This window comes from Polypterus senegalus, chromosome 2 (genome assembly GCF_016835505.1).
Source record: "Polypterus senegalus isolate Bchr_013 chromosome 2, ASM1683550v1, whole genome shotgun sequence".
Lineage (NCBI taxonomy): Eukaryota > Metazoa > Chordata > Cladistia > Polypteriformes > Polypteridae > Polypterus > Polypterus senegalus.
The window spans coordinates 145,748,694-145,773,840 of NC_053155.1; the positions used below are offsets into that span (position 1 = coordinate 145,748,694).

Consider the following 25,147-nt stretch of genomic DNA (forward strand, 5'->3'; position numbering starts at 1 on the left):
TCAGTAAGCTTGAAGCATTCCTCACACTTATACGGCAGGAAACTCTAATGAGGACCACCCAACACTCTTATACACTTATCCCCCACTCCCCATTCTGATTTGGAGATAAACTACAATGGGAACTGCACTCCCTGTAGTATTTTTTATTTCTATGTCCTCATTTTAATTCTGGAAAATATGGTCATCCTACATAGCATCCAATTCGGCCAGTAGAGGTCAGTGGCAAAATACATGCAAAAGGAGACACTATGGGTGAAACCCTGGCCACTCCTGAACGAGATGAGCTACATGTTCAGAAAACTACTTTCAGATTCTGGCCATAGTCACTGTTTGAGTGGAGCTTATCCATTCAATTTTTTTTTTCTTCACAAAGTCCAGTTTTCTTTCTACATCCAAATGATTCATGGTTTAGGCTGATAGGTGGAAAACTGTACTGTGATGTGGAAGAAGGTGCGGCGAAGGCAGTGTGTTGTAGTGTTTAACACTTTGGCTTTCAAACCCTGAGGTCATGGGTTCAGATATCATCACTGATACTGTGTGACCATGGGCAAATCACTTCACCTGCTCCAGTTGGAAAAATAAAAGAAGTGTAACGAATTGTATCTCATACTAGCTAACATAGCTAAATGAAAAATATAATAAAAAAAAAGTAACAAATAAAAATAAATTAACAAACAATGAAGGCTCACTCATGTGCTTGTCTTGCGGTCTTGTATGGATGTTATTATCCAGTTGACGCTTGGAACCAGCCAACTCTATTTAATTTCAAAAGCAACAGGAGCGCGGTGTTGCACAAACATAAAGATTGCTAGCAGTCACCTCCAGTTTGTCCTCTGGTAGTCGTTGCGAGTGTCAACTGGATTATAAGATACATACAAGACTGCAAGATCACCCACCACCCTACCCAGAAGGAGGTGGGTTAGGGTTGATTTCACCCTACAGTATTTTTAGTCGATCAATGAGAAACATGTGTAGAAGGTTTCATGAAAATTGCTCCAGCCATTCGGAAGTGATACTGAAACATACATACTTACACACACAGATACACTGACTTTTATATATATATATCCTGGTAGTTATCCTGGATAAAAGTGTCAACCAAATAAAAACTAATAATATGGCTGCCTGTTCAGGGCTGGCTCTTACCTCACACACAGTACTTCTGGGATAGATGCCAGCTGTAACCTCGAAGTTAGTACCAGTTTTAGAGAAGAATTGTATAGGAAGAATCAAACAGCAAAGGTGAAGAAAATTTTCCAGTTGGTCCAAACAATTGTTTTAATTCTGTTTTGTTCTGAGAAAATTAACAATATGCAAAAACATAACCTCAACATAGTCCTTATTTTCAGCTTTTAGAAATCACAATAGGCACTGTTTTCTTATCAATTGAAAATGCCATTGTCTGTAATGCTTTCATGTTTATTTGGGTTTCTATAGGCCACTGAAATTCTCTCCCATAGTCCAAATTGTTACAGTGTGTGTGTGTTTGACTATGTGCTGAGATACACTTTGCACTGTCTAAGTAAGACTTGTTCTTTCGTTGTGCTAATAAAGATGCTTGTGTGTGTGTTTGTTAGTTTAAATTGATCTGGTGTGAATGAGGGTGTGTGTATCTGATTAAGTGTGCCCTGTTATAGATTCATTCCCTGTGCAAGGTTTGTTTCTGCCATCCACCTGAAGCTGCCCAGGATAATCTGTGAGTGCCATGACCTGAATTGGAATTAAGGAGGGGTTGGTTATAAATGTTATACATTTAAAATGAAAGAAATCAAGCGACTTCCAGGTTAGGCTTAAGCTCCATTTTCCCCACCGCATATGCCCTCATTTCATGTTTTATACCAAATATTTTGTGGGTGTAGTTGCTGATACTGATTTGTTTGCAAATTTATATTCTTAATCCTTCTGTAAATTCTTGCTCTGAATGATAGCAACAAAATAACCACAACTGATATTTATTTCCATGCTACATCACTGTGATAAATCATGCTGAAAGATGGAGAGGGAACAGTAATGGACGACATCTCAGCAATGTAACTACTACGTTGTTCAAGGTAAAATAATACAATCACAAGGATGCCAAAATCATGCAGAAAATGATAATAGTGATGCTTTATTTCAGTTTAACTTGAACTAATTCTTATGTTTTTTTTTTGTTATTTTTTGTGATGATAATTTTATTAGCTCTTTAGAAATTGAAACATATTTCAATATATCCAAAAATATATGGGTGTATCTTTCAATGCACTGAAACGTATATGTAATTCAAATATACTGTATATTTTAATATTATTTTTGAAATATAAAGAAACATATAGTTCCTTTAATATATTACAACAAGTAAATTTCCAAATATCCATCCATCCATCCATTATCCAAACCGCTATATTCTAACTACAAGGTCACAGGGTTCTGCTGGAGTCAATCCCAGCCAACACAGGGCGCAAAGCAGAAAACAAACCCCGGGCAGGGCGCCAGCCCACCGCAGGGCACACACACACAAACACACCCACACACACACCAAGCACACACTAGGGACAATTTAGGATCACCAATACACCTAAACTGCATGACTTTGGACTGTGGGAGGAAACCGGAGCACCCGGTGGAAACCCACGCAATCATGGGGAGAACATGCAAACTCCACGTAGGGAGGACCTGGGAAGCAAACCTGGGTCTCCTAACTGCAAGGCAGCAAAGTTACCCACTGCGCCACCGTGCCGCCCAATTTCCAAATATGTTGTGTATAAAATATACAATATGCTGTATGTCCAAACCCATGATAGGTCATTTATAGCTTATCTTTTTACCTAAAAAACACTAAACACAGTCTTTCCAATGTTTGCAGTTTATTCAGAAATCTGTGTAATGCACCTAAAGTTGGTAGTTCTACCTCCAAACGTTGGTTTCAGTTTATAGCCTTATTATTTAATTGTACGTGGTTAATGATATGTTTTTAATTTGTGTTTTGTCACATTGTGACTTGGTCAAGAACATGTTTCAATATATATTGGATAATGTTTGCAATGCCATGTTAATATGTTTATAAAATATACTGCAATATGCAAAAATAACAAGTATCTTAAAATATACAGTCTAAAAATATAGTACAGTATACCCCTAGTATTTACATGATGATGTATAAAAATTTAAATTCAAGAAACACTACTATGAATAAAAATAGAAGAAAGGAAGCAGGAGAAATCTGTACCAAAAAACCAATGAGTTCTGCAAGCTAGTTGATGCTATAAGGACATCTGATTTCTGATATGAGATACTGCAATCTTTGTTTATTTTTAGAATCTTTTTAAGTAAAAATGGGATTTCTACAAAAGATTGGTTACCCAGCTTCTCTTTAGCAGTGCCATTAATAAGGAGGTGAATATATACCAAATAAAATATATACCATTATTACCACACATGAAGATAAAACAAATTTGCTTTTTATAGAATGAATACACTTAATTGATTGATATATGCACGATCATCAAGCCACCATATGTAATAATTCCACACCCCTATGTAACTGAAAGGAGTAATTGAATCCTCTATTTGAAGATGGCAAGTTTTAGTTGGAATGCCAATTCCATTAGAAGCTCATTTTCATTTAAATTGTCAGCTCTTGCAGAAGCTCCTTGGTCTCATGAATTGTGCAGAGACTTGTCTTATTCATTGGCTATTATTACCCTTCTGCCATCGACAGCCTCTAATAAATGTAAACATTTTTTTGCCACAGTACTGTAAGACACAGAAACAAACTCCCACAACACTGGGTAACCTAGCTGCTTCAAACAATTTTTGGCACCAGACACTGACTAATCATATGTTTTTTTAAAGATTATTAGAAAGACCTTTCAATCGTGATTTAATGGGATAAAATTAGACAAAATGCAATCAGTAGGTAACTTAGATTTTTTCTGAGAACAGGTTCTACAAAGAAGGTTTAACCTTTTACAGCTATACTTTGACAATGCATCCAGGAAACTGAATACTTCATATTGTGAAAGAAAAGATAATCCTCTGTGGTGAAATGTGACCCACTAGTGTGAATCTATGTGAAAATCAGGATACATTTATTAAGGATAAAAAGAGCATGCTCTACAGTATAATGGATTCTCTGTGTTCTGTTTAATTGTATTTGACTTTATAAGTTATGGGTTGCATGGCATTTAACCTAACAGCCCCAGAGAAAAAAATATTTGAATCTTGACTTGGACAGTGTCTGTGTGAAGTTTGTATATTCTCTGCATGTATCCATGTTTTCTTTTTTTTTTCTCTGAGATGCGAATATTGAGTCCTCCAAAGTGGCCCAAAGTGTGTGTGAATGTATCTTGCAATGGACTGGGGTTGATCAATGTCTTATACCCGAGTCTGCTCCTTACTCCTGAATTGGTTCAGGCAACAATGGGTAAAAAGATGGATAGTTCTCTAAGAATTTCTGTGCAAATACACAAAAGAGCTAAAGCATTTTTATTAATTCGAACCAATTTACTACGATATATCTACTCTCTCTATATATAAAATCCTAAGCCTAAAAGTGCAATGATTTTATAACAAACCTACATATATATGTTTGGTATCATTCTTTTCAGAATTTATCAAACTTTAATATGATGTTGTTATATTTTCAGACCCTTATTCCGTTTTTAAATTATAAAGTAAAATATCAAGAAAGTTGTGTTTTTTTATGAGATCATCTGATGTTGAACATGCAAACTGGCTATTAGATGTTGGCAACGGCATTATCGAAACTTCAGAAATTCCAGATAGTTGGAAATCTTCAAACATCGTTCAAGATATTTACAATGAATCTATTTCATTCAAGGCGCAACCGAATTGGCCTACCAAGCTGCAACTGGGTTGGACGCCCCCTAGTAATATATGAAAATAAATATTGATAATGTCAGCATTGATTTTATAAGTCTTACTGCTGTACAATAAAAAGAAAGAAAGAAAATGACATTAAAAAAAAACACACACACACTGCATAACATAATGAACTACACATTCATTGCTGCTTAAGATTTTCAGTAATCTCAGATTTATTAATAATTATTTGTTTTATTTATGAGATATTAAATATGTAAACAATTACACATAGTGAAACAAATAAAAAGCTTTCAGATGTGGTCTGTTTGTTGCTTAAGTTACGTAAGCTATTATAAACAAGTATAGTGAAGAAATTGCTAAAGGAAATAAAAAACAAAGCTAATTAAACAATGTATTACATAAAACTAAGGCCATCAATATTATTCTGGAATTGCAATAAAAATTAACATTTTTAACATTTTGCTTTTCCTTCATTGGTATATTTTTAAAGATCAGTAAGATATCTAATTTTTTTTTTGGTTCATTTTTAGGAATATACTGATAAAGATTTCCATTATATTTTTATTATTAAATATACAGTAATTCTCACAACATTTCATATTATATTTATGTTTTAATGCATTAATTGCCAATTTTTACAGCTAACCTGCCTTTTATTTTTTTTATACTTCATTTTTGAAAATCAGAACATTACAATAGCATTCTACTAATAATAACAAATTTTAAAATGTACTGGATACATCAAATTCAATGTAATAAAAGCAAAGAAAAAATAGAAAAAAAAAAAAAAATCCCCACCCCAAAGAAAAAGAGAAGGAGAAGAGAGACACAGGTAAAAAGAAAAAAATAAAATATTTTTTGTGAAATCATAAAACAATTAGTAACATTAGAGAGTCAGTGCTTTCACATTTTTTTAATTCTTATTCATCAATAATACATGATAAGAGTAAAGCGTTCTTCTTCAGGTTACTCTCTGTCCACTAATCCTGCATCACTTCATGTTGCTTTTTCAATGTCACTGTTCCTTTTCATCGTTTTCTTTGTTGATTTCTCCAGATTTTTTATTCTGATCTTCTCTAGATAAATCGTCAGGCTTTTCTTCTTGCTTAGTCTCTTCATCACTTGTTTTAACCTCTGCACCATTTGCTTTTCTTACAGAAGATCTAATTTTATTCTGGAAAAAAGGCCTTAATTATTTAATAAGATTGAGAATGATAAACATCTGTTTAATCATGATTTTTAACTGGTTAATCTGCCACCTAATTTAGGCTATGGAAAAGGAATATGTATTTTTAAGAATTAGATTAAAAAAAGAATTAGAATAAAAATGGTATATAGCTTTTGCGTCATAGGTCTTTCAGAAGCCAGAGCTGTGCTTTAATTTGAGAAATAACTCAGAAAGTCTTCTAAACTCTTTAATTTTAGCACATTCTCTTTAAAAGGGGCATTTCAAGTCTGTAGTTTTTGAAATTTAATTTATTTTATGTAAACTGCATTTTCATCCGGTTTTACTTTGTCTACACATACTTTTAAGAATGCATAAGTAATGTATTTTTACATTATATGAGTATATATTATTATATGAGTAAAATGAATGGTGAGAGTTCTACATAGTCACCTTCCTTTGTGATGCAATTTTCCTAATCACATTAGGGTTAGTAAATTTCTCTCAGACATAACCAATTACTACTACTCCTGCCTTCACCGTTTTCAACAAAAATATAAAAGTGCGTAAAATTTTTGAATATCCCTCGTAGATAGATCCCTGGGGCTCAGCCGGGCACAGCCCGAAGAGGTAACGTGGGTCCTCCTCCCCATGGGCTCACCACCTATGGGAGGGGCCAAGGAGGTTGGGTGCAGTGTGAGTTGGGTGGTGGCCGAAGGCGGGGACCTTGGCGGTCTGATCCTCGGCTACAGAAACTGGCTCTTGGGGCGTGGAATGTCACCTCTCTGAAGGGAAGGAGCCTGAGCTAGTGCGAGGTCGAGAAGTTCGGCTAGATATAGTCGGACTCACCTCGACGCACAGCTTGGACTCTGGAACCAATCTCCTTGAGAGGGGCTGGACTCTCTACCACTCTGGAGTTGCCCCCGGTGAGAGGCGCCGAGCAGGTGTGGGCATACTTATTGCCTCACGACTCGGAGCCTGTGCATTGGGGATTACCCCGGTGGACGAGAGGGTGACCTCCCTCCGCCTTCGGGTGGGGGGACGGGTCCTGACTGTATGCGTATGCACCGAACAGCAGTTTGGAGTATCCACCCTTTTTGGAGTCTCTGGAGGGGTTGCTAGAGGGCATACCTTCTGGGGATTCCCTCGTTTTGCTGGGAGACTTCAATGCTCACGTGGGCAATGACAGTGAGACCTGGAAGGGCGTGATTGGGAGGAATGGCCCCCCCCGATCTGAACCCGAGCGGTGTTTTGTTATTGGACTTCTGTGCTCGTCACGGATTGTCCATAACGAACACCATGTTCAAGCATAAGGGTGTTCATATGTGCACTTGGCACCAGGACACCCTAGGCCTCAGGTCGATGATCGACTTTGTGGTCATGTCGTCGGACTTGCGGCCATATGTCTTGGACACTTGGGTGAAGAGAGGGGCGGAGCTGTCAACTGATCACCACCTGGTGGTGAGTTGGCCGATGGTGGGGAAGATGCGGTCAGACCTGGTAGGCCCAAGCGTGTTGTGAGGGTCTGCTGGGAGCGGCTGGCAGAGTCCCCTGTCAGAAGTAGCTTCAACTCCCACCTCCGGCAGAACTTCAACCACGCCCCGAGGGAGGTGGGGACATTGAGTCGAATGGGCCATGTTCCGTGCCTCTATTGTTGAGGCGGCTGACCGGAGCTGTGGCCGCAAGGTGGTCGGTGCCTGTCGTGGCGGCAATCCCCGAACCCGTTGGTGGACACCAGCGGTGAGGGATGCCGTCAAGCTGAAGAAGGAGTCCTATAGGACTTTTTTGTCCTGTGGGTCTCTGGAGGCAGCTGATAGGTACCGGCAGGCCAAGCGGAACGCGGCTTCGGTTGTTGCTGAGGCAAAACTCGGGCATGGGAGGAGTTTGAGAGGCCATGGAGAGCGACTTTGGACGGCTTCGAGGAGATTCTGGTCCACCGTCCGCGTCTCAGGAGGGGAAGCAGTGCAGTGTCAACACCGTATATGGTGGGGATGGTGCGCTGCTGACCTCGACTTCGGACGTTGTGGGTCGGTGGGAGGAGTACTTGAAGACCTCCTCAATCCCACTAACATGCCTTCCAATGAGGAAGCAGAGCCTGGGGACTCTGAGGTGGGCTCTCCCATCTCTGGGACTGAAGTCACCGAGGTGGTCAAAAAACTCCTTGGTGGCAGGGCCCCGGGGTGGATGAGATCGCCCGAGTTCCTTAAGGCTCTGGATGTTGTAGGACTGTCTTGGTTGACACGTCTCTGCAACATCGCATGGACATCGGGAACAGTGCCTCTGGATTGGCAGACCGGGTGGTGGTCCCCTCTTTAAAAGGGGACGGAGGGTGTGTTCCAACTATAGAGGGATCACACTCCTCAGCCTCCCTGGAAAAGTCTATTCGGGGTTCTGGAGAGGAGGGTCCGTCGGATAGTGAACCTCGGATTCAGGAGGAACAGTGTGGTTTTCGTCCTGGTCGCGGAACAGTGGACCAGCTCTTCACCCTTAGCAGAGTCCTGGAGGGTGCATGGGAGTTTGCCCGACCGGTCTACATGTGTTTTGTGGACTTGGAAAAGGCATTGACCGTGTCCCTCGGGAATCCTGTGGGGTGCTCGGGAGTATGGGGTACGGACCCCCTGATAAGAGCTGTTCGGTCTCTGTACAACGGTGTCAGAGCTTGGTCCGCATTGCCGGCAGTAAGTCGAGCCCGTTTCCAGTGAGAGTTGGACTCCGCCAGGGCTGCCCTTTGTCACCGATTCTGTTCATAACTTTTATGGACAGAATTTCTAGGCAGCCAGGGTGTTGAAGGGGTCGGTTTGGTGGACTCAGGATTGGGTCACTGCTTTTGCAGATGATGTTGTCCTGTTTGCTTCATCAGGCCGTGATCTTCAGCTCTCTCTGGATCGGTTTGCAGCTGAGTGTGAAGCGGCTGGGATGAGAATCAGCACCTCCAAATCCGAGAGCATGGTCCTCAGCCGGAAAAGGGTGGAGTGCCCTCTCAGGGTTGGGGGAAAGATCCTGCCCCAAGTGGAGGAGTTCAAGTATCTTGGGGTCTTGTTCACGAGTGAGGGAAGAATGGAGCGTGAGATCGACAGGCGGATCGGTGCGGCATCCGCAGTGATGCGGGCTCTGCATCGGTCTGTCGTGGTGAAAAGGAGCTGAGCCGTAAGGCAAAGCTCTCAATTTACCAGTCGATCTACGCTCCTACCCTCACCTATGGTCATGAGCTATGGGTAGTGACCGAAAGAACGAGATCGCGAATACAAGCGGCTGAAATGAGTTTCCTCCGCAGGGTGTCTGGGCTTTCCCTTAAAGATAGGGTGAGAAGCTCAGTCATCCGGGAGGGGCTCAGAGTAGAGCCGCTGCTCCTCCGCATCGAGAGGAGTCAGATGAGGTGGCTCGGGCATCTGATCAGGATGCCTCCTGGACGCCTCCCTGGTGAGGTGTTCTGGGCACGTCCAACCAGGAGGAGGCCCCGGGGAAGACCCAGGACACGCTGGAGGGACTATGTCTCCCGGCTGGCCTGGGAAGCCTTGGGATTCTCCCGGAAGAGCTGGAAGAAGTGGCGGGGAGAGGGAAGTCTGGGCCTCTCTGCTTAAGCTGCTGACCCTGCGACCCGACCTTGGATAAGCGGAAGAGGATGGATGGATGGATGGATGGAGATAGATCCCTACTGTTGGGCTTTTACGATGTTTTAGGCTTTGTGAACAGAGATTTTTCCACAAGTAACCTATTTCTTTTTCATTTAAAAATATATTACCTGATTAATATATTTCTAACTTTTTAAGCAATGAATCTGTGTTCTTTAATATTTTATTTTTTTACCTTATTAATAAAGCAAAAACTGATTTATTTCAGTTAATGAGAATATAAATATGCTTAAACTGTATACTAAAAGAAGTTACTGTAACATATTTTCAATCTATTTAAAACTTTAAAAAGAACAGGTTTGTAGTTGACAGTACACTGTATAATAAATACATACTTTATTTCACTCTTAAAAAGTTCTGTCTAAAAAAATAATGCATTATTGTTATTATTTTTGTTCAGTAAATGTTTGTACACTTTGGGCAAAGTGAAACTTCATTTACTTTCATAAAGAAGAATTAATTTACCCTGAGAACAAATAAAGAAACTACCTATTCTTAAAAGATGATTAAGCACTTGTTTTATAATTTGTATCACAAAGCATTCTCCTAAACATTGTCTTATTCACAATTATCTTCTGCACCAGTTTTCTGTTGCCACCTCTTGAGAATTTGGCCTCGGGACTACAACTGCTGATATCAAAGTCTCTGAATTAGCATTTACTTTCCTGAATGTGGCTAATGATACTTTTTGTAATAATCATAACAAATGAATTGATGTACACAGTACTATTATTCTGTATCCATCCATCCATTGTCTAACCCGCTGAATCCGAACACAGGGTCATGGGGGTCTGCTGGAGCCAATCCCAGTCAACACAGGGCACAAGGCAGGAACTAATCCTGGGCAGGGTGCTAACCCACCGCAGTATGTTATTCTGTATGCTTATTAAATATTATTCTTGTCATTTTTATGCTGTAGACATTTGTGGACTATTGTACATACAATGTTTGTGCAGGGCTAATTGTTTTCATTTTGATGTCTGCTAAAATATAGTTAGAATTACTGTAGCAAATTTGATCTTTGTAAATGATAGAGTAAGTGTTCACCCTATAAACTTTGAAATAAAATTTAAAAACTTACACTTAGATTTTAAATTAAGCAACGTTGTTAAAACAGACATACAGATTATTACTGCATACAGTATTACAACAACATATTTTCTATTTATTAGCTTAAATGTATTTATTTACTAGGCAATTATCATAGGTATCCACACCCAGATCCAACAACAATAATCACAAAGCAGCCCAATATTAGACATAACATTGTTGAGGGTATGTATACATTCAGAACTCCTGGCATTTTAAACCGATCCAAGTACGGTCTTTGAACTATGTGAAGAAACTTTTATGATTAATGGGATCACATGCTGCTCCCAACCATCAGAAGAAGCAATGTTAAGAATAATATCACTCACACTGTCCAGTCTTCTGTATTTTCATTGTTTAGGATTCAACATAATTTTTTTTCTGTTCTACATTAATGCATGTTTTTTTGATGGCAAGCAAAACTGTTCAGTTACAAATTCTGCTGAAGTAAAATAGTATCCATTTAACTATCTGTTACCTTTTTGTGCATCTCTTCATACCAGCCCCGAGGATAGCGGGCAATGCTGTCCATGTACTTCTCATTCTTCTCCCAGTCCTCCTGCCACTTTTCAGTACTGTACTGCGGCCAACACTGGGAGATACGCTCCAGGATTTGCTGGTTTTCCTTAGTGATTTGGAGCAGTTCCCTTTGTCGCTTTTCTTTGTTTAAACTAAATAAAAAATACAAATACAAGTTCAAGGGTATGAAGAATTCAGAACATGTTGGCATATTCATACCCAATAATCATGTCAAAGATATTCAGATTTCCTTTTCAGTTTCTATTTCCAAAGTATTTCTGCCTGACAACTTAAGGATCAACCCCAAAGCGCTACATACATGAGGAAGAAATCACTTTTGGTGCATATATTTACATTTTCTTTAATATTTTCTGCTCAGGTTAAGATGGGAATTTATTAAAATACCATGAGCAGTGCAGATATTATTAATATGAACTTCTCTCAATAAGTAGGCAAAATGGACACTTTGTATAGCTATTGTGGTTGTATGTTACACATATGTGGAGATGCTGCTGCACCTTCTTAGCTATAAAGGTGGTTTAAAATTAAGTAATAATGCAAATTATTTATATAGCGCCTTTCCCATGCTCAAGGCACTTAGCGAAAAATGTTGTTAACAGGTAGGAGCTGCAGCTACTTGCGTGTGCCAGTGTCCCCTCACATGCTGTTCAAGTAAGTAAGGCCAACTGCCAGGTGCACACCAAAGAATTTGGAGCTCTTGACCAAATACATTGCAGAGCCCTAAATATGCAGTGGGGTTTGGAAAGCATGGGCCTGAATGAAGTCAACAATCATCTTTTTTACTTTATCCACATTAAGAGACAGATTGTTAAACTTGCACCAGTCCACTAATCATTTTATCTCCATTTTGTAAGTGGACTCATCCCTATTGCTGATGAAACCCACCCCTGTTGTGTTATTCACAAACTTAACGATAGTGTTAATGCTGAACTCAGCTGTGTAATCATGAATCAGCAGAGTGAACAGAAGTAGGCCCCTAGTGGGACACCAATGCTTAGTGAGATGATACTCAAAATGGTGCTTCCAATGTAGACAGTCTGTGGTCTATCTGTAAGGAAGTCCAGGATACAGTTGTACAGGCAAGAGTTGTAGCTTAAAAGACCCAACTTCCCTATGAGCTTCTGAGGGATGATGGTGTTGAAAGCTGAAATTAAGTCAATGAAAAGCATTCTAGCATACAAATCTCTTTTGTCCAGATTTGAAAAGGCCAGATTAACAGTAGATTACATGGCATTGTCAGTGGAACAGCTCAGGCAGAAGGTCAATTGACGGAGGAAGTCTTTCTTGCCTAAAACTAGCCTCTCAAATCACTTCATGATGACAGATGTGAGTGTTACAGGGCAGTAGCCTTTGAGGCAACAAAAAGTAAGATGGTGCTGATTTTGAACCAATTGAGGATACAGGGAAATGTTGAAGACATCTGTAACGATACTTGTCAGCAGTTTTACACACTCCCTGAGCACTTGGGTTCTTGGCAACTTCTCTTCATGTCAGCAGTAGGGAAGCACAGTACATGTTCTCCTGTGGAGGGATGGACTTCCTCACAGGTATGTTGTTCAGGGATTTAAACTTGTAGAAGTTATTTACAGTATAACATCTGGAAAGGAGACATCACCACTGCAGATGGGTGGTGTGGGCTTATATTCTATGATGGCATGGATTCTCCGTGCTATGTGTCTCTGGAGGAGGGAATCTCGGAGGACATACTATCTCTATTGTTATCCCTGGTAGGAGGAACAGCAGCATTAAGAAAAAGCAAGAGAAAACCATAGTATAGACTAAAATCTAAACAAATGATTTCAAATCTTGACACGTGTACATTTTTAAGTTTTCCAAATAATTATAGTCATATCTTCTTCCTTCATTCTTGCTTTGTAGGCAGTGTTACCAAATAGCTGATTCTGCATAAGACAAGGATGCTGCTTCTAATTCAACCACGGATTGTTGTTTTTGAAGTGGTCATTACCTTATTGAATAAAAAGCAAAGACTACATATTTAACCAAGTCATGAAAATCATCATCTCCTTTTTTTGTCTTATTTCTTAAAGGTATGCCAATGAGGCATTATCCCATTAGGAAACAATAGGGCCTGGACTGAATGGAAATGTCCTATTTTTTAGTTGTGGAACAGTTTCCACAATGCCTTTAGAGCCTTAATTCATTGCTGTTTTTAAGTAGTGTAATCAATATTTCTTCCAACTGTATGTAATTTGTTTTTCTCACGGTAAGCTTGCATTTTTAAGTAGAGTCAATGCCAGTACAACAATGGCTGTATGCTGAAGAAGGTGCTCTAGAGCATATACTTTTTATTCAGTAGTTACAGAGTTGTAGCCCATGTCTTAAATTATCAAAGGTTTGAAGGTGCTATCAGTGAAGATGCCTCCTAGGCAAGTATCTGGTTTACATTTGATGGATTTCTCTTGGCTAGCCTTGGGGTTTGTTTATTATCTGTATATGATTAGAGGTGGAGTTTTACTCATTGTGAGATATTATATTGCTGTCAAGGCCTGTCTTTGTTCATACAACAACAATAAGGAAATTGATAGTAAATATGTATGTGCGTAAGAAAACAATAACACATCACTGTCACTAGCTTGGTTAAAATTACAGATCAAGTTGCCACTCATTTAATTGTATGACACACATATAATTTTAAAGCCTACTGTAGTTTGCATTCTGATTCTCACTTTAAAATTAGGCCATGTACTTTATCCATTCTATGCAGGCGTAATCCAGTTCAGGGTCACTAAGCCAGAGCCTGCCAGGAAGTCCGGAACCAACCCAGGATTTTTCACCAGTCAGCCATATGATACTCACCCTGGGAACACTTAAGATTCACCAATCAACTAAACTACGAATCAGTCAGTCAGTATCTAACCTGCTATATCCTAACACGGGGTCACAGGGGTCTGCTGGAGCCAATCCCAGCCAGCACAGGACGCAAGGCAGGAACAAATCCCGGGCAGGGTGCAGGCCTACCGCAGGGCACAAACACACACACACTAGGGCCAATTTAGAATCGCCAATCCACCTAACCTGCATGTCTTTGGATTGTGGGAGGAAACCGGAGCGCCCGGAGGAAACCCACGCGACACGGGAGAACATGCAAACTCCACGCAGGGAGGACCCGGGAAGCGAACCCGGGTCTCCTAACTGTGAGGCAGCAGAGCTACCACTGCGCCACCATGCTGCTCAACTACAAATCAGTTGAACTGAAAATTAATTTTAAGAGTGGCAGACATGAAGTCACTACTTTCTTACAGGGGTTAAGCAAAGAGTTCTTGTATTCCAAGCAAAAGGAGTGCAGGGACTGATGCCAAAGCGTTTAAAAATATCTTGATCAAACAAGAATTGCAAACTAGATTTACTTCATTAGTAAAATTTTATTTTGTTTGAGAAAACGTCATAAGCAAAGTTAATTAAAAAATCTGGAATTTGCTTAATGCAACTGGCCATATGCCATCTTATACAGGTATGCCATAGCCCCCAAAATTGCAATGGACGTGCACTTCCAGGCATCTCAGGAAATATAATGCTGGCAGTGACCTTGGCAATGTAAATGAACTATCAACAAAATAACGTTTTCACTGCACCTGAATTTCCATTTCTTCTTTGTTGGCTATTATCATTGCTTCCAGTCTAACACCCAGGAGTCATAACCATATATTTCTTGTAAATTTCTAACCAGAAATCTCTATTCAAGGACCACAGTAATAAATTACCTATTGCATGTAAAATCATTTTGAAAAATGTTACACCTCTGACAAAATAGTAGTCATTTTGAAAAGAGTATGATCAGATTATTGTTACCCCTCTGGCTTGGGTGCTAATTACAACAAATTCCAGCTTTTTGCTAGTTGGCTGCTTCCCTGGACCGTAACAGTGCCCCGGATTCCTGCAGGGCACAACTGGACATAAACTTCTTTATCTCAGCCCTGTTGGGAGCTGTGGGTGCCACCAGGGGACGCTGTGGAACAAAGATGGGAGACAAGGTTCTCACCTAGCGCAGAAGTACTAGTAAGCCATGGGGAGAGAAGCCCAGAAGTACTTCCAGGCTGATTAAAAACTTAACTGCTTCATCTGACCTGGGTCGGATACTATATAAAGCATTGCTTCATACCCAGCATGCTAGCACGAGTCGGGAAGAGGTAGACAGCACTTGCTGGATGGTGTGGAGGAGAAGAAAGAATTGTGCTTTGTGTTAATTTACTTGCCTTGTAAACCTGCGGTTGTGGTGCTTGGAGGGCACTGTACAAGAAGAAAAAGAATTAAACTACTTCTTAGTGTTTTTACCCTGTATCCTGCATGTCTGTCTGTTGGGTTAAAGGGGGCAACAGTGACCCCTAGCATCCACAGTACATTGTTGGACTGGTGAGCCGACTGGGGGGGCTGATGATACCTTTCCCAGATGGGAGGTCAACATAATGGAAGGGCAGTAGAGAAGTGCCTATAAGGGCAATATGTTACCCAAATATTCTGGGTGTCAGGATACCTCTGGAATCACTCTGGTGTGGATTCCCATAGGGCTGTTTGGAAAATGTTGAATGTGCAGTCCTATTGGTCTCTTCTGGGGAACATCTTCGAGGGTGCATTCCTTCCCCTCATCTGTTTCACCCAGTAGTTCTACCAAGGTATGGCTGTGGAGTACTAGAAGTACTTCTGAATCTGGCTTTAAAAGAGCGTCCTCCTCAGCCTGATGAGCTGCAGTTAGAAATGGAGTTGGGACACCTGGAGCTGAGGAGAAGAATGCTGTTGTACTTCAGAAAAAGTCTTCTGCTTGTGAAGAAATGGAAATAATAAAGGATTACTTTAATCTAAGACCTGCTCAGAATAGTTGTGTTCAGAGTTTGAGGTGTAGAACAACCCCTTTTCATCAACATGCTAATCTAAACATTCATTCACTTTTTATATTATGTAAAATTATACTTTGTTCCCTTTTAGTAATTTTGAAATACCCTAGTTAGTTAAGCCTTTGCAAGCGAATGATCACACAAGTAGAAATCACAATAATGTGGGATCTTCTTGTTTGTATCTGTGTCTGCTCCGGTTTACAATCAAAATAGCAAACTTAACAGAAACAAGTGAAATATAAATTAAAACAAAAGTCATACGTGCTTTACAATGTATTATATAAATACAAAACACATATTGTTATGTCCGTATGACTACAGAATATGGGACAAAACCCTAGAATATTAAACAAGAAATTGAATTACAAGCAAAAATTAAATGTAACCAAATACCGATAATTAACTAAGAACAAACATAAGTTCAAAAGGTACAAAAGATAGTGTTAAGTATAATTTCTATCACCAATCAACATAATCAAGATATTGCAGGAAAAGTAAGATAGCAAAATCATTAATAACATAACACTCTCAATCCAACTTAATACATGGAGAGCCAGACACTGTCTTGGCAGCACTGGGTACAAGGAAACAAAACAGCCCTGAATAGGGAGTAAATCTAACATGCACATCTTTGGGAATGTACCATAGGAGGAAAATTCAAAGATCCATTGAAGGAATGAGCAAACACCACACAGACAATGACCAGGTGTAGGATTTGAATCCAGAACACTAGATCCATGTGATAACAGTGATAACCACTGCACCACCCAGGAAAGTCATGAACAAGTAAAATTAGGAAAATTTAATCATACTTAGTAAATTCCAATAAAGTGAATATACCCTTCTGAGAAGTTTTGGATTGGCACAATAAGGGAATGGACATTAAAAGATCAGAATATATAAACAAGAAAACAGAGTAAGGCCTGACTGGGGAAAAAAACTTTCAGCCACTATGTCCCTCAAAGATAAAGCCTGAGCACTCTTAGCCTATGAAAACAATTAGTAGAAAAGGCCAACATAATCAAGAAACTGAGAAGTCTCTTCTGACCTTCAGGTTCACTTCTAAACCCTGTTGGCTATACCTTTTGCTTTGATATTCATTTTTGTTGTCAATACGCCCAGAAGTCCTCATTATGTAAGACATCTTCTCTAGCAGCAGGTTGTTGTCTCGTTCAATGATAGAAAGGCGTTCCTCCTGCAGCTTTTTGTGGAATGGAATGAAGAAAAAAATAAAATTAAATAATGTAGATGCTGACAAAAATATTGAAGCAGCACATTTATTCCTTGGCCATTTTAAAAAGCTGTTTTGTTTTAAATATAAAATAACTAAATAAGAAATATTCTTAGAAACAGTTAAGACGCGTCACTTAGATTTAAGATTTCAAGGATCATTCAAGAATAAGCTTTAATGGACAATTATTTCCTTTTAACAAACGGTGCCATGGCTATTTGTTCTGTAGGAGCACTAGGTTTGCTCCCATACTCCAATTTTGTGTTAATTGTTAATTCCAAACTGGGACTGTGTGAGCCTGATCAAACCCTGCTATGAACTGACATCTCACCCAGGGTTGTTTCTTGCCTGATATTGCCAGGATAGGTTCCAGTATATAACAACTCTTATTGAATTTCTTGTGTGGATTAGCATATTTTTTAGCTTAACAAGTTAGAAAATAAGGAACCTATCAAACTACTGTAGTGGAGGTCAATTGACACATTAATCTACCAGTTATGCTGTGGGAAGATTGTGCTTGTTTGCATATATTTCTCCTTAAATTTATGCTTGAAAGTTATTTTATTCATTAATTTAATTTATGCTTAAATATTCAGTGCACCAACTAATATTTCTCCCTTGAATTTCTGACAAAATGTAGCCTCTAGATTTAGGAACTCCGGATTTATTTGCAAATAATAATAATAGCATCAAATTACTACCTAAACAAAGTTTTACTGCCTATAAAAATATGCAAATGTCTGCTATAGTTATACCATTGTAAAGAGAAACGATTTCTTTGGTTGATGCATCTATAATAAAATATGCTCAGTTTTGGCATCCTCTACATTGCTACATTGCATCTGTTCATAATCCTGATTAACAATTTATGCGTTTTAGTGAGGCACAGCAATTTACCAACTGGGACCTGACAAACATCCACAAATAGTCCACAATTTCTTGACTTTTAGATGCACACACAAAAAAAAGGATTAACATTGAGTCATTCACAATTGTACAGGCTGTTACTCTTACTGTCCTGGACTGGATACATCATTGGACTTTTCTTAGGGCTTTATAATGAGATGCTATCTGTTAAAATGTACCTTAAGTTTTTTCATTTTCAGGTGAAGATGTCCATATGTTTGTGGAGTAGTTGTGTTAACCATAGGCTTTGCCGATTTTACCTGAAAAATGAAAGGTTTATGATAAATAAGTAGATTTATAGATAAATTAGTAAATAAGAAACCAATATAAAGTGGGTTTGAGTACTTTAGTCATAATTATATGCAGTATATTAAACTTGTCAGTGAGATTTACTAGCAACTAATTAATGTCTACATTATCCACTTCAGTACTTTTCACAGTAAACCTCATTCAAATGTACTTTCCATATGTATCGTCATAATTCAGAAACATGACAGATTAAAACAGTCTGCAACAGCCACACTATGGAGTTTAAATCTGGAATCATCCAGCTTCTGATCTCAGTCTCTTTATCTGTTCTGACCACATGTATATGGTCTGAGCCTTGTAATGTTATAATTATTATGTAAACAGAGATTTCAGCTTCTATCTGACATTTCATTCTTCAGAGTGCTTTAATAAATAAAACGATTGTGCCTGTTTAAATGGTAATCTAAAAATGAATAGCTTTAAAGTCTTTTGAAAAAGTTACCATATTTAAATTTGTATGCAAATAATGCACTGTATAAATAAGTACTAGTACAAAATGTATGACATGCTAATAAGGAATACAGTACCAGATGGAAAAAAAAAACCAAACATTCATACACAGGCAGAGCATGAACATTCCACATAGACAGTGACCAATACAGACTCAAACCTACCCGGTCAATTGTTAGTATTAGAATTAGTACTAGTATTTGCAGTAATATGTTAGCATATTCTTATTTTATTACATCTGATTCACACCATTAAATGAAAAAATCAATGGACCTTTGTAAGCACCTTAGCTTTTGAGATGTCATGATAACAGGCATTTCAGTTTTTATACACACACACTGTTGCACACATGTGCATGGGGGACAATTTAAGGGCTCAGGTGATGGTAATAACCTGCCGAACCAGTGGTTGGTACTGTGGTTTGATTTCTTCTCTCTTCCTCCCTCTGCAGACCGGAAGCTTAGTTGTCACTCCAAAGCTGACTTCACTTTTGTTGTCTGCCCTCTTGTACCCTCCCCTTCCTGTCGAAGACCAACATATTTAAGTGGGCTACCAACCTAGGGAATTCATTCAAGAATTGTTGTCGTCAAAGACATTTCCACAGTTGTTTAATGTGCTGGCATTTAATATATAGGGTTCACCCAAGGTGGTGCTCCTCAACTCTTTACCTTTGTTTGTCTCCTCTTTTACAACATACACACACATAATAATATTATATATACACACATACAGTGGTGTGAAAAACTATTTGCCCCCTTCCTGATTTCTTATTCTTTTGAATGTTTGTCACACAAAATGTTTCTGATCATCAGACACATTTAACCATTAATCAAATATAACACAAGTAAACACAAAATGCAGTTTTTAAATGATGGTTTTTATTATTTAGGGAGAAAACAAATCCAAACCTACATGGCCCTGTGTGAAAAAGTAATTGCCCCCTGAACCTAATAACTGGTTGGGCCATCCTTAGCAGCAATAACTGCAATCAAGCGTTTGTGATAACTTGCAATGAGTCTTTTACAGCGCTCTGGAGGAATTTTGGCCCACTCATCTTTGCAGAATTGTTGTAATTCAGCTTTATTTGAGGGTTTTCTAGCATGAACCGCCTTTTTAAGGTCATGCCATAGCATCTCAATTGGATTCAGGTCAGGACTTTGACTAGGCCACTCCAAAGTCTTCATTTTGTTTTTCTTCAGCTATTCAGAGATGGATTTGCTGGTGTGTTTTGGGTCATTGCCCTGTTGCAGCACCCAAGATGGCTTCAGCTTGAGTTGACGAACAGATGGCCGGACATTCTCCTTCAGGATTTTTTGGTAGACAGTAGAATTCATGGTTCCATCTATCACAGCAAGCTTTCCAGGTCCTGAAGCAGCAAAACAACCCCAGACCATCACACTACCACCACCATATTTTACTGTTGGTATGATGTTTTTTTTCTGAAATGCTGTGTTCCTTTGACGCCAGATGTAACGGGACATTTGCCTTCCAAAAAGTTAAACTTTTGTCTCATCAGTCCACAAGGTATTTTCCCAAAAGTCTTGGCAATCATTGAGATGTTTCTTAGCAAAATTGAGACGAGCCCTAATGTTCTTTTTGCTTAACAGTGGTTTGCGTCTTGGAAATCTGCCATGCAGGCCGTTTTTGCCCAGTCTCTTTCTTATGGTGGAGTCGTGAACACTGACCTTAATTGAGGCAAGTCAGGTCTGCAGTTCTTTAGACGTTGTCCTGGGGTCTTTTGTGACCTCTCGGATGAGTCGTCTCTGCGCTCCTGGGGTAATTTTGGTCGGCCGGCCACTCCTGGGAAGGTTCACCACTGTTCCATGTGTTTGCCATTTGTGGATAATGGCTCTCACTGTGGTTCGCTGGAGTCCCAAAGCTTTAGAAATGGCTTTATAACCTTTACCAGACTGATATATCTCAATTACTTCTGTTCTCATTTGTTCCTGAATTTCTTTGGATCTTGGCATGATGTCTAGCTTTTGAGGTGCTTTTGGTCTACTTCTCTGTGTCAGGCAGCTCCTATTTAAGTGATTTCTTGATTGAAACAGGTGTGGCAGTAATCAGGTCTGGGGGTGGCTACGGAAATTGAACTCAGGTGTGATACACCACAGTTAGGTTATTTTTTAACAAGGGGCAATTACTTTTTCACACAGGGCCATGTAGGTTTGGATTTTTCTCTCCCTAAATAATAAAAAACATCATTTAAAAACTGCATTTTGTGTTTACTTGTGTTATATTTGACTAATGGTTAAATGTGTTTGATGATCAGAAACATTTTGTGTGACAAACATGCAAAAGAATAAGAAATCAGGAAGGGGGCAAATAGTTTTTCACACCACTGTACATACATAGTGCATGCAGTATACTTGTACATTACATGAAAATCTGCCATGCTGGCAGATCTCCAGGATCAGGCTCAAATACCCTTGTCTTAATGGCATCAGTACTGGTTATAATCTGTTCATAATGATTATTAATTTTGGTAGAGGTGTTAAGTTGTTTTTTTCCCCCCAAAATGATTTTTTGTTTAGAAAGTGACTTTGCTTCTATGTACAGTATATGCAATACATTTGAGCAAAGGCACTTGTTCATTGTAAAATTTGTACTGAACCAAATACAAAAAGCTTCAGTATTTGGAACATTTTACCATGGAGCAGGGGTCCTCAATCATGGTCCTGGAGAGCCGCAGTGGCTGCAGGTTTTTGCTCCAACCCAGTTCCTTAATAAAAAGCACTTATTGCTAAAGTAACACTTCTGCTTCACTTTAGTGCCCTTATTGCTTAATTTTGTCTTAAACAGCTATTTTAATTGCTCCTTATTATCAATAACATGCAAATGACAAGAGAGAGCAGCATTTCTCCATTTAGCTTATTTACATTTACACCTGTGTGTATTTATCTGCACTATTGGGTTTAATTAAATACTTGGAAGAAAAATGAAGAGAAAAAAGTGAAGGACTGAGAATTACTCGTCCATTTTAGCCTTCAAATCATTTGCATGATAGAAAGGGAAAGAAAATCTAGGATATGAGAATGACCTGACATAGCAGAGTTAATTTAATTTCATAGCTTGTTAGTGCTTCATTGGCAAGAATTGCTTTCTAATTAAGCAACCAGGTCAGAACAAAAACCTGCAGCCACTGCGGCTCTCCAGGACTGGGATTGAGGACCCCTGCCATGGAGTGATGTTTTAATAGGTTTCATTTATGAAATTCATTTTTATGTATTTAGTTCCATTAAATTTAAATAAGTGTGCTTTTACTACAACCTAAAGAATCACAAAATAGTTTACCTGGTGACACTAAAGTGATTCATTATGAGTGATTGTACCCTATGATCCTTATGATGCACTAAATCCCTTCCATTTGTCAGTTGCAGCTGAGGATGGCTCTGTATGGTGAGCTGAATTAGCATTTTAAGATATCTTAAAATTAATAAAAACACAGTATTTGGTAATACATTTATTTAAAGATTTTTTAAACACATATATCAAATGCATCTGAGTATGCCTTAAAATGACATCCAGGTCTCTTTAAGATATTTGAAATCAATTTTGGGATGTCCCAAATACATTTCTAGATATTGTAAAATTATTCTGTGTGCCTTTTGAGATATCTGATACACAATTCAAAAAATTTCTAATTATTTCCTTTTAAATATCCTATGTTTTCAATTGGAAATGTAATTAAGGATAGGTCATTTTATTTCAAGAAATACATTTTAAGAGGTTTTTTTTTTAAAAGGTATCAATTTATTTCCAAATAGATGAATGTCATTTCCGGAAATCTAAGATACATTCGAAACATTCCAAGTATTTACAGATATCACTGTCTGTAATGTAATGCATTTCCAATTACCTAAAAAAAAACTTCTTGTGAATTTTTAGAAACTTTATTTTCATTATTTCAGATATCTTAAAATAGATAAGTCCAATTCAGAAAACACATTATTTTACAGGCACTTATTTTGAGATATCACTAATTCAATTTCAGATTTTCTAAAAAATGTACAGTCAAGTTCTGATATATGAAAATTAATTTGAGATATTGTGAAATGTATTGCAGATATTTCAAAACATACTGAAGTTCTCTTAAAATGGAATTGAACTTATTTTGAGAAATTTTGAATTGGGTTTCAGATTTTTGAAAAGCTGAACCACATTTTATGATCTCTTAATTTGATTTTGAAATAATTCTAAAATGTAAATTTTGCTGGCCATAGTTCCTGTACTTCAGGATACTTAACTATCCTGTGTGCTATAAGATAAGCAAATACATAATGACTAGATAATAATAACGGGGCCACAATACTGCCGGGGAGCCTGAATAATCTGTCAGTAACCGAATTCCAACCACAATCTGTTTGAGGGCAAGTGGGTTAACTGGCAGCTCGGAGATTTTTACAAGCGAGTACGAATGAAGTATATATATTTGCCAATATTTTTGTTTATAGTTTTTTCTAAATTAATTTTTTAAGCATTTTTCATTTCTTGTGGTTTGTTAAATATAGTACATATTATAGTTTACAATTTCAAACCCGGCTGGGATTGGCTCCAGCAGACCCCTGTGACCCTGTAGTTAGAATATAGAAGGTTGGATAATGGATGGATGGATGGATTTCAAACCCCCTTACGAAACAGTAATTCAAAATTACATCACTATTAGTTCATTTTTGATATGTTTCTCCTACGATTACTGTAATAGGCGCTATATTAAATTACGGATTTATTGGTTAATTAACCTCGCCTAGCAATCAATATTGTGCTACCGAAAGGTCTAACTGTAATAACAGAATGCACAGCATTTGCCTTTTAATAGTAAATAAAATTGATAGTGCCGAATTCTATCTAGCATTGATTTTTGATTAATTCAGTCGTTATGTAGGCTTATGTAAAGTATAGGACGATTAATTTTTACGAAGAATTTAACATTAAAAATTTTTAGTAATTAGTACACGATTTGGGAAGAAGGTGCTCTTGTGTGACACTGAAGCACGTTCTACATCTTTCACAGTCCAGAAAGGAATGTGTTGGGGGCAGCAGGTAAAATAAGAGAGGGGATCGAAGTGTCCGATTACCTTCTTTATGTGCTCGTCGTAATACGCTTTGTCCCATTTCTGTTGTAAATACTTATTTCCACTGGGAAGGACCGGTTGATAGGCGCGATGCATCGTCAAGCACGGACAGTAGCTGGCAAATCTCAGTTTCACGCTGCAGCTGCCTCGCGTCACTGTTCCTTCAGTCAGCTGTTGATCCGCTCAGCTGAGCAGCGCATACTGCTGATCAGGTGGGCGTTGCTATGACAGTGGCAAACACAAGAAGGTAAATAGCCGATGTTGTTCAAAAGGGTGACAAGCAAATCACGTTTTACCGGAAACCCGTCGTGATTTCAGTTATCCAAGACAAGGACTAATCTACTCCTACCCGTGGGGGATCAGTGGCTGCCTATTTCCATGGCAGTGTGTAGTCTGAGGCCAGCTGGTCTTTGTTAGTTATTTAAACCAGTATACTCAGTATTCTTTAGTTGTCTGTAGAAACCTTTCATTGCTGCAGGCATTCCAAGCTTTCTTTGTATGTCCTACTACTCAATGGAATTAGTGGACAAAGTCAGCTATATAATTTAATTCAGTTTATTCTTATATACTTTCTCAGGTGCAAGCTAAGTGTACTTATAAAGACGCGTCCATTTAATGCTGCGAGTGTGAATTACACATCTGTGCTGCCATTTCTATACCACACTTATTTAACTAAACCTCAATTGCATTGCCTTTGGTTAGACGTGATCAAGCTATCAAATCACTTGGACAGAATGCTTTTGCAGAAGACAGGAAAGCAAAAATATCTAGTAAATAATATTCCTTGGAAAAAAAAGAAAAAATAATAACTTTTAGGGTTTCCATAGTCCTTTAAAACAGTTCAAACCATCATTCCGTTTCTGACCATTGTACAATTGGAGGCACAAAGACACAATATTTGTCAGCAGATGCAACAATGCCTACCTGAAAACATTAAGTGTTTATATTATATTCGTTTATATAAATAACATTTATTGTATATCAGAGCTTCAAGTGCAATGCTAATTGTTATTCTTATTTATGTTCTCTCAGTGTTTTATATAATATTTTCTTTGTGCCTTAACATCCTCTTC

The 25,147-nt window shown here is 38.5% G+C and overlaps 1 protein-coding gene across 1 annotated transcript; it reads right to left on the minus strand.

The window, feature by feature from the left end:
• Positions 1–5,620: 5,620 nt before the first annotated feature.
• On the minus strand, positions 5,621–24,438 carry cfap97d2 (CFAP97 domain containing 2). Its single transcript, XM_039744785.1, has 5 exons — positions 24,078–24,438; positions 18,420–18,500; positions 17,186–17,304; positions 11,192–11,384; positions 5,621–6,001 (listed from the first exon to the last, which is right to left on the minus strand). Exons 1-5 carry the CDS (start codon positions 24,168–24,170, stop codon positions 5,843–5,845), a joined length of 645 nt encoding a protein of 214 aa, XP_039600719.1. The 5' UTR covers positions 24,171–24,438; the 3' UTR covers positions 5,621–5,842.
• Positions 24,439–25,147: the final 709 nt, after the last annotated feature.

Excerpts from the sequence above, each read along its gene's own strand:
- cfap97d2 (XM_039744785.1), bottom strand. The coding sequence starts at position 24,170 with ATGCATCGCGCCTATCAACCGGTCCTTCCCAGTGGAAATAAGTATTTA. Across the intron at positions 18,501-24,077 it reads ACGACGAGCACATAAAGAAG|GTAAAATCGGCAAAGCCTAT; the intron begins GTAATCGGACAC and ends TTCATTTTTCAG. Across the intron at positions 11,385-17,185 it reads AATGAATATCAAAGCAAAAG|TTTAAACAAAGAAAAGCGAC; the intron begins GTATAGCCAACA and ends TTTTTTATTTAG.